General features: G+C 54.9%; 1 protein-coding gene across 1 annotated transcript in view; it reads left to right on the top strand.

The window, feature by feature from the left end:
- The first annotated feature begins 3,067 nt into the window (after window positions 1-3,067).
- Window positions 3,068-9,921, top strand: part of LOC104515050 (aryl hydrocarbon receptor-like) — a 12,323-nt gene continuing 5,469 nt past the window's right edge. Inside the window, 6 exon segments of the mRNA XM_010158885.1 lie at window positions 3,068-3,432; window positions 3,869-3,942; window positions 4,920-5,026; window positions 8,841-8,930; window positions 9,891-9,919; window position 9,921. The exon segment at window position 9,921 is cut by the window's right edge and continues 76 nt beyond it. Of these exon segments, the coding sequence (XP_010157187.1) occupies window positions 3,068-3,432; window positions 3,869-3,942; window positions 4,920-5,026; window positions 8,841-8,930; window positions 9,891-9,919; window position 9,921 (666 nt within the window).

Genomic DNA, 9,921 nt, shown 5'->3' with positions numbered 1-9,921 from the left:
AGCTGTCACCTGCGGGGCTCCCACCAGTGGAAGCGAAAGCTCTCGTGCTGGTTTTGCTGGGGCGTTGCAGAATTCGTGTCTGGTAACAGAGGGGAGGGGAGCTGGGCTCTTCCTTGGCTTTTTTGGGTGGACGTGCTTGTCTCGTGGGTGGCTGCGGACCTCCCCAGCAGTGCCGCCAGGCAACACAAGTCCTTGTTAGCAGGGAGAGAGCCTGCCCAAGCCAGGGGAGGAGGGAGATGGGTGATGGCTGATACGGGCGACCAGGGGCTGCCATGGTAGGGAAGGAACTCGCCTGCTCCCTTGCTGCAGGTGGGTTGTGGGAGGCATCGCCTTCCGGGACCCCTGTGAGCTCTTTTCTTGTGGTGGGGTAACCCCTTTATTTATTTATGTTAAAAAGGAAAAATATTCTGACAGGGGAGAAACCACTTTTCTGTTTAAATGACTCCTGTAGATTAAAAATTTAGTTTAACCGTGAAGAAGACTCAGTTTATTCAAAAGAAACCCCAAGAGGTTGGTTTTTCCCAGATTTCCAACATTTCATTCCTTCTTTGCAACACAGCGCAGGAGAAGAGTTCGGAGGCGTTTTGTAACGTGGGGATGTGTGTACTGAGCAGCAGAGCTGCGGGTCCCTCTGCCCGTGAGCATCTCGGAAGTGGCGAGGTGAGCGGGAAAGGAAGATGCGGAGATACTTCATGGCAAGGTTTTCAGTGCCATGTGGAAGACCTGCTTTCCAGGGAGTTGGCACAAATAAGAGAGAGGGGTGGATAGAAGGCAATTTCATTAATAAATAAATCAAGCAATCTCTCCTTCCCCCGGCGAGTGGCTGGTACGCACTGGGGCGTTGAGCCCTACGGCAGAATGCTTGCAGGGAGCACCCATTACCAGAACCCCTCTGAGACCTGCTCAGACTAATAATTGCCATGCAGATGTCCCTGCTGGCGCTTGCAGCTGGGTTCAGTGTTTTCTCTCCTCCCTTAAATGGTACCAGCAGCGACGGGGAGGCGTAACCCCTCGCCGTGGTTGACTTTCCTCCGGCCCCTTCTCCTCCATCAGCACCTGGAGTGGGTTTGGGGTCGAATCATCTCGTTTTCCTCCTTTGCAGTCAGCAGCTGGTGTGAAACCCTGTTCCCGCTTCGAGGTTTTGCTGTGTGGAGGGAAGGGGGCTGGGAGATATCCTCTCAAAAATGTTAATACCCGCTTGTTGGTGCAGAGCTTTCTCAGGTCTGCAAAGCCCTGGCAGGTTCAGGAGTTCACTGGCAAACCTGGTCATCGGCGAGGTGTCCCTTCAGCGTCACGTGGAGCAGCTTCCCAGGCTGGGTGCCCAGGGAAGCGCCACCATGGAGATGGAGAAGGCTCCCCAGCACCCCTGCTCCGGGATGGGGAACAGCCGAGGGCCGGGCAGCAGAGCCCCCGTGAGCAAGGTGGGCACCTGCGCGTGGGGACCATGCGGCGCAGCAAGCACCCTTCTCCCGTGGGGAGCTGGATGCGGTCAGGGAGCGTGTTCCTTGGAGATGGTGCCAGGCAGGGAGATTTTCTTCCTCTCTACTGAGAGGCTTTTTGTGGCAAAAGAGCCTGCAGGTCCTAGGAGAAGCTTGTTTTTTTCTTTGAAGGAGTAGCAGGAAATACGTGCAAGCTTTGCTGCTTTCAGGTGACCGTCTTCCCTCTCCTCCACAGCTGCCAGCAGCAAAGGTGATGCTGGTGGCTGGAGTGAGGGGGTCCAGGAAAAGCCACTTCTCTCTCCTTTTTTTTTTTTTTGGTCCCTGCAAATAATGCGGAGGCAAGTGCTGTCTTGGGAAGGCCACTTTTCCCTGGTGCTGAGCTCGCCCCGTTCCTGCCTTGCCCTTCCCGGGGGTAGCCGGGCAGGAGGGGAGGATGCCGCGGCGGCTCTCCGGCTCGTCTCCGCTCCATCAGGCTGATGTGCTGCGACAGTTCTGCTGAATTGCTGACCCGAGGGGCTGTGCGGGGCTATTTATGGAGAGACAAAGCTGGGGGACACCGGGCGGGAGGCCAGCCGGAGATGTCTGCAGCCAAGAACAGGTCATCTTTAGGGTTCCTTGGGTGGCTTGGGTGGAAGACATCCTGCACGGTGAAGGTCACGGGGAAAACCCACACGGGGATTCTGGTTTGTACAAGAGCAGCCCCTCGACGGTTCGATCCTGTTTGCAGGAGCAGGCTGGGCTTGGTATCCGGCATCTGCGTGGAGGGCAGTGGGCAACCTTCTGGTTTGGTTTTCCCTGGCCCTACAGCTTGGGAGCAGCCCAGATGCCGGTAGCAAAGGTTGTTTTGAGGCAGCAGTTGTGACCAACTTTTTGTTTTGCGGGGAAATACCAAACCATTAAACCCAGCCTCCACGTAGAGGGCAGCACCCTTCAGCTGCTCTTCTATCGTCCAGGTTTATTTTTATCTCACACCTCAGCGTAGCAGTCTGGGAGCTTGCGGAGGAGGACTGGAGACCTTTAATTATTCATAGCTCCGAGGGATCAGAAAAGCGAGTTGCTGGAAGGGCGCTGCCAGAAACCTGCTCCATCCCCGCGGCAGGACCCTGTCCGGGCGATGCGGCCACCGTGCTTGCACGCTGCTCTGCCCGGGGTTGTGTGCAGGATTGCTGGGCTCTGACCCAAGCAGGGGACCCCGCGCAGCCCCCCTCGCACCGGGACGGTGTTCAGGGTGCGGGAGCAATCGGGATGCGGCAGCATGTGCGTGCCCACCCCAGCGCGCTCGGGCTCAACCCGCTGTTGTACAAACACGTGCTGTAAACTTAATCCCAGGCAGCCGGCCCCTCGGTGTTCGAATAGGCGGGCTGAGCCTGAGGGGAATTTCCCAGACCTCCCAGGAGCAGGAGTTTTGCTGCCGTATCAGGTTTTCTTCATTTGATTAAAAGCAATATTAGAACCAGGACATGCTTTGCCTTTGGTTATGGAGTAGAGTCAATCTTTGGGAATGGTCCTGTGTCCAGTAGAAGTGCACTTTTGACCCCAAAGCCTCGGGTGCGTACCAGTGAGGCTTTGCAGACCACAGCATCCTTCCTTGCTCCCACCTCCCTATGAGCCAGTGCTTGGCAACGCCCATGGAGGATGTGGAAGACTTTGGGATGGAAGCTGAGCCCCGGCAGTGGAAAAGAGCAGTTTCCCAGAGGATGGCATGCCTTTGCTGCATGCTTGGCTATCCCAGCAGAGAGATGCTGACGGATGCGGGGACTCCACTTTGGAGACCAAACCAGTCCCTCGCCCTGCAAACACGGGCGCTGCTGGGTTCAGCTTCAGACCTCACTGTCCTGGAGGGCTCAGAGATGCATCTGAAGCATCCACCTTTCGCAGTGGCTGGGAAGCTGCTCCCCCGTGAGCTTCTGCACGCAGATGCTGAGCTCCTTCAGGATCTGCGCCACGTGGATGGAGGAGCCGAGTTTCAGCATCTGCTCTGGCAAAGCACAAGGTGAGCCGAGTGTCCCAGAGCCTGGCTTCCTTTACACGCTGGTGGCTTGCGCCTTCTGACTTGCTGCTCTGTCTCAGCTCGTGGCTTCACTCCTGCTGACAGCTTTGTGGGGTGTTAAAATACTTCCAGGGTTCACCTGATGCTCCTGCCCCTGGGATTTGTTCTCTCGGGCACCACGGTACAAAATTCCCAGGCGCATCTTTTGGTTAAACTGAGTGATGGATTTCCTCATCCGTGTTTATGGTGCATCGATTGCTGTTAGGTTGCCTGCAATCTCGGGTGTCTGCATTTGTATCCATGTGTGCATTTTTCCGTGTTGTTTTTCTCCCACTGTGAGCTGTGGCTTGCCTTAATCTGATCGAATAAACCCGCTATGGTGCTGAACTGTAATGAGACATCGTCAACCGGACTATCCGGACTGTACCCTTCGGAACAGCACGTTCCTCACCCCGGAGGAGAGCGGGGTTTGCTGCGATGCCTCTCGCGCAGGGCAGGCGTTCGCTGCTGTTGGTCAGTTGTCCTTCACAGTCAGGGCACGCGTGCGCCGATCTGTTCTGGTTCAGCATCGCAAAGAAATGCCGGGTGCAGTGACTCCCCCCAAGTCAGGGGAGCTGCTGCCGTGCCCCAGGACCCAGCGGGGTGTGTGTGGTGTGGCTCTTGCTGTTTGCAAGGAGTGGTGTGAGGCATTGACCCTGTGTCCACATTGGGACTGGGGAACCTCCGTGGTTGCTGTTGCTAAAGGATGAGAGATTTCCAGCTGGTGAGCTCACTAAACATGTCCTTTTGTGCTACTGGTTGCAGGTAATTGCTGATAATTCCAGTATCTGAAGGGGGCCTCCAAGGGTGCTGGGAGAGGACTTTTTACAAGAGCCTGTAGTGACAGGACAAGGGATAATGGGTACAAATTGAAAACAGGGAGGTTTAGATTAGATATCAGGAAGAAATTCTTCACGGAGAGGGTGGTGAGGCACTGGCACAGGTTGCCCGGAGAAGCTGTGGATGCCCCATCCCTGGATGTCTTCAAGGCCAGGCTGGATGAGGCTTTGAGCAACCTGGTCTAGTGGAAGGTGTCCCTGCCCATGGCAGGGGGGGTGGAACTAGATGATCTTTAAGGTCCCTTCCAACCCAAACCAGTCTGTGATTCTATAAATGCAGGACCTCGTGGTTATTCTGCTGATGCTTGTCTGATCTCTGGCTTTAACTGCTCATTACTTGTAGGTTGTTAAAGGTCTGGTGAGGTGGGGGGAAATAAAGTTGAAGATACTGGCTTTTAAAGGTCTGGGAGAAAAAGGTTGAGGGTATTGGGTGGGTGAAGAATATCCTGTTAAAACCAACTCTTTTGAGGGGTGAAGCGAAGAGCTGGCAGTACATCGCAGCGTCTCCTGGCATTGCTCAGCTTTGACACCAAGACCATGTTTTGGATGTTCGTGGTGGTGACTTGCGTGTGTTACTGCGGCACTGAAATCCGTTCCCTTTGCTTCGTGCAGCTGCTCTGAAGAATCACAGTGCCAAAGAAGCGGAGGGGGATGGAGACTGCAGCAGCGGACCAGCTCCGGGCTCGGCAGCGATACCGGAGGGTGAGCTGCTCCTACAGGTTAGTGCTCCTCGCTGGCCGCCTCTCCTTTGGGAGGATTTTACTCCTGTTCCCTTGCCAGGTCCTTTGAATTTTACCCAAAAACTTCGGAGGAGCCAAGGCAGAGCAGGTTGTTCTGAGTGTGGTTTGCAACATGGGCACACTGGTCCCAACTCGGGGACGTTGTCCCAACTGGTGAAAACAGGGAGGAAAACATCACAGATGTCTTCCCTGGTTTTCAGGCAGTGACGCAGGACGCGGAGCACATAGGTAGGTGCTGGTGGGCTGTATGCTCAGCCCGTATATGCAGGGGACGTGGATATATCCTGGAGCCTGCAAGAGGCAGATGGTTGCACCTTTGGTGATACTGGAGGCAGTGCTGGTGATGCTGAAGCATGGCTGGGCTGAGCCTGCTGCTTCCATGGGTTACATGGAGATGCCAGGAGACAGCCTCCTGTTTCCACACCGTGCATGGTGACTAGGAAGAGGCCAGGCTCCGGCAGTGCGGGGTCCTGCAAGGACACGGATGTCCCCTTCCTTCCCCGTCTGGCATCCAGGCACGGGCTGCAGCACTGTCTCCTGCCTGGCTGTCGTCCATAGTGGGGCGAGTATCCTGGCCAGCCCCAGCCTCTTGCCAAAATCTTGCTCAGCTCTTAGCAGTAAGTATAATTACTGTCCTGCTTGAGAGCTGGGGACCCAGGATCTCAGTGTCTAGTGAGAAAAATCCTACAGCCAAGGTGGTTAATGAGAAAAAAAATTAGGGTTTTTTGCTGTGAATAGAACAAAACCGTGCTCAGCAAGAGCTTGCAGGGTATTGATGTTCTGCTCATCAGCTTGCTGCCATCCTTGTAGAGGTACCAAGCTGGGCGTTAAAAGCTCTGGCTTTACGTTTGGCTCTTCCAGGGGCCTGTCTAAGTGATGCTGGATGGAGCATGAGCTCAGAACCTGCCTCCATGCCTTGAGGAAATGCTCCTATGTGTTTAAAAAAACTATTTTCACCTGGTCTGTCACCTTCATCATCCAAACTTCCTTTGTCTCATTTCTTGCTCCAACCTGATTCTTCCCTTCCCCTCCCCTAATTTTCCAGCCTCACTTTTTTGGCCTGTCCTTTTCCACCAAGACTCTCTCCAGCAGCAGTCTCAGCAGAGGAGGGGATCTTAAACTGGGGTTAAGCATGAAAACCCCTCTACAGGGGCTGAGGCTTTAGCAAGGCTGAGAACTGGGTGGGCCACTCCTGCCCAGGTGCACAGCAATGTGGGTACGTGTCGCTGGCTGCAGGGTGCAGACGGGGAAGGACAGAGTGCTGCAAGATGTTGCTTGCCGCTGCCATGGCCAAGCGATGCCTCTGAAGCTGCTCAAAGGGTTAAAGTACATTTGGCAACACTAATTAACCTCTGGAGCAGATTCCCACACACTGAGATCAACCCCAGTAAATAGAGAGAGCGTTTATGCCTGGAATAAAGGGACGGAGAGGGGGGAGAATTGCCGACCTGGACAATGAAACAGGAGTTGGCAGCAACAATAGCTGGACTTGGCTGAGACTACACGCTAGACCCTAATTAATCCTGATGTCTATACATTACGAAGTGGGGAAGCAGGCCAGGGCTGGCTACTGTGCCTTCTCGGCCTGCAGCCAGGTTAGTGGTAGGGGATGGCTTTGGCTCCGAGGTCTGTGCTGCAGGAGGACTCCTGCCTTCCAGAGAGCTCCTGCTTTGAGCTGTCAGGAGTATTCCCATGGGGACCTGTTGCCCTTAGAGAGGGGTGGCCGGGTGGTGCTGTCATTGCTGTGAAAGCTGTTTGGCTTCTGGAGAGTTAAACTAGTGATTTTCTTGGGGTTTCATGGTTTTTACATTTAGGGAGCACCGTGGGCTTAAAGGCGTTTCCTGGAAGTCTATCAGGACCATTTCCGAGCTGGGGAAACTGAGTCACAGAGCAATGCCTACCACTTAGGATCAAAGGGAGACTCCTGTGGGCCTGCTTTCAGCCCTGGCAAAGTGACAACATGGTCTTCAAAGCACTGGGCACTGCGCCATCCACGGTCGGCAAAGCCTGGTGCAGTGCCTGTGGTGCTTAGGAGCGCGTTGGGGTGCTCCCTTGGATCCCGACGGTGCCTGTGTTAGCGGTGCTCTTCTGTGTATCAGCTCTTGCCTGGTGCCAGAGAGCAGGGATGGGAAGCCAGGGCTCCTGCGACAGCAGTTGCGCTCCCAAACTCCGAAACCACCTCTGCACCTTCTCATCTTCACGGATTTCCATGTGCAAAGGGCACTGACAGGCAGCACCCTGTTCCTTTCTCCTGTGTCTTGTCCTGTCAGCCCTGGGCCTGCTGGCTTGGAGAAAACACCCAAATTACTTCCCAAATTTGTTAAGCTTATCTCCTCTTGGGGAAGACAGAGGCTTTGGTCAGCTCAGCCCATTCGTGTCTGGGAACGCAGTGCTGCCTTGGATATTGACTTTGCAGTCCTGGAGCTCGAGGAGAGGATGGAAAGGCCAGTGAACTGTCAAGTATATAAGTTGTGTAGCATTAAAAATGCATCAGGAACTTTGGGTTGATGGCTGCATTCGCTGTTTTCTGTGGGTAGGGCTTAGCACTTTGATCCCGCGTGGGCAAAGGAGCTCGCCTGTGCGTTTTGTGAACACCGAGCACGGCATCCAGCCTGTTAGGGTGTGCAGGAATGAGCACGTGCTCCGTAGCGGGGTGTTTGTGTTGTGTAAATCTGCGCACTGCACAGAGAGAGCGCACCAGAGGGAGGGGAGCGTGGCTGAGAGCATCTTCTGGCTGCCCTGTGAACCCCCGGCACGGGTGGCCGCAGACATCCCTTCCCCTGTGAACACCGACGCTTGGCAGCGCGCAGTCATCTGCGGTGGGTTTGCTCTCTGCTGAACATCCCCCGGCTTTTCCAGCCTCGGGCTGTCCTGAGCCATGCGTGGCTGCCAGGACCCTCCCGGGCTGCAGGAAGGATGGGGACTACAAGAGCGGAGCTGCCTGGGTAGACGCGGCTCAGCATTAAATGCAGCCGACGTGAAACGCTGTTTTGATTCAAGGTTGTCAGAAAGGCTTGTTTCCGCCGGAATACCAGAATGGACCAGTTCCTGATGGTGTCCAGTTTCGTTCTGCAAGCAGTTCTGAGATTTTTATTTGCTCTTCGCATAAGATGACTATAAATGTCCAAATCTGAGTCTGAGCGAGCGCTCCTCGGATGGAAGCAAAGTTTTCCATCAGTTTGGATTAGGGTATGCTTGGGCAGCTCTACAGAAGAGCTACATGACCTCAGAGAAACCTGGCAGAAGGTTCTGTCTGTTTTCTTGGTGTGCACAGCTCTGCTGGCGTTGATCCCCATTTTTTTCCGGTCAACCTACAGTTGGTGGGATTTACTCAAGGGCGGAGGAAAATCTGGGAATGAGCTGCAGGCCATGACCTCTGCTCGGTAAAGCAGGCTCCCCAGGTCTGCCAAAACCTGTGGTTTAGGTGCGTGTGCCCTGGCAGCGTGGCAAAGTAGAGGCAATTGCAAGGATGGAGATCTCTTGTGCTGTTCCAATCCTGCAGGAAGGGTATGAAACCAATAAGCTGCTTGGACAGTGCATCAGAGGATTTGGTGAGAGCCAGGGCAGTACCCAGTGTTACAGTGCTGAGATGCCATTGGGAAGGGCTTCCTTTCCTTCCCAGACTTCCCGTGCTTTGTCTCCTGCCCTGCATCTTTCTCTTGCTGTGGCTCAGCTGCCTGCCCGCTGGGCTCAGCCAGTACTTGGCGGTGTCCGAGCAGAATGGAACTCGCCGTCCTGCAGGAACAGGGTGATGTGAGCGTGGCATGTACCTGCTGACCTCCTCTCTCCCTAGGCGCTCAACGGCTTTGTGCTGGTGGTGACATCGGAAGGACTGATATTTTACTCTTCGCATACGATTCAGGACTATCTGGGATTTCATCAGGTTGGTGGGACACGTCTGACGCGCTGCGGTGGGCTTGCAGAGGGGATTTTTCCTTGGTGGTGGAGAATAGGCCCAAGTTCCCTGCAGGGAGGAAGCTCTGCAGGGATCGCAGGGTCTCGGTGGACTGAATGGGACTTTTTGGTCTTGGGGATTTGGACCCCTTGTTGGAAGATGCAGTCCCTAGGAGGTGCCAGAGCAACTTTGCTGGCCCACGGGTGCTTTGCAGTAGCCACGCTGACAGGCTGTGGGGTTCACGGCCCTGCTGTGCCATGCCATGGTGAGTTGTCTGGGGTTCCCTGCCCGGTTTGCTTTTGGGCACCCACTCCTATGGGTGATCCCTGATAAATCCCATAAGGCTCCAGTGCTTTGTGGTAGTCTGGGCACCCAGTTAACCTGGAAGGCACTAGGTCAGATTAATGGGAAGGTGGGACTTAACCTACAGTCCTTCAGTTACTGTGGTTTGGTGTTGCTCCCACACAGCTGGCTTTCCCCAACATCTGGGGTAGGTGGGGACTGTCCACCTGGGCAAAGGGAGCAAGTCTCAGGGCAGGTGCTTTGTTCCCTCAGGAACAGTGTAGGGATGGGGTGGCTTTGCTGCCACCCCAAACCTGTGTTTTCATCTCATCCCATCGGTCAGCCCTAGGATTTTGAAGGACGCTATGTTATGGTACTGAGTACGTCAGATGGGAGCTGTATTGCCGATGCCAGTGGCTCCTTAGGATGCAAGGGGGGCAGGTGTGGCCCAGCACAGGGTCCTTAGAGCCAGACGTGCTGTCTGTTCCCACCTGCCTCAGCTCTGGTGGAAGGTGTCCAACCTCATTCAGCCAGGAACGTAGCTGAGCACCAGGGAAATGGGGTATGTCCAACTGGGGCTGTGATGGGCTCTTGTGTCCAGGTGGGATGTGAAAACTGGTGCCTGGGAAGAGGCTGCAGAGCTTATGTGTTGCTTTTTGCCTCTAGACAGATGTCATGCACCAGAGTGTCTTCGAGC

Source organism: Eurypyga helias, unplaced genomic scaffold, assembly GCF_000690775.1.
Source record: "Eurypyga helias isolate BGI_N326 unplaced genomic scaffold, ASM69077v1 scaffold20259, whole genome shotgun sequence".
Lineage (NCBI taxonomy): Eukaryota > Metazoa > Chordata > Aves > Eurypygiformes > Eurypygidae > Eurypyga > Eurypyga helias.
This window is presented reverse-complemented; position numbering and strand designations above follow the sequence as displayed.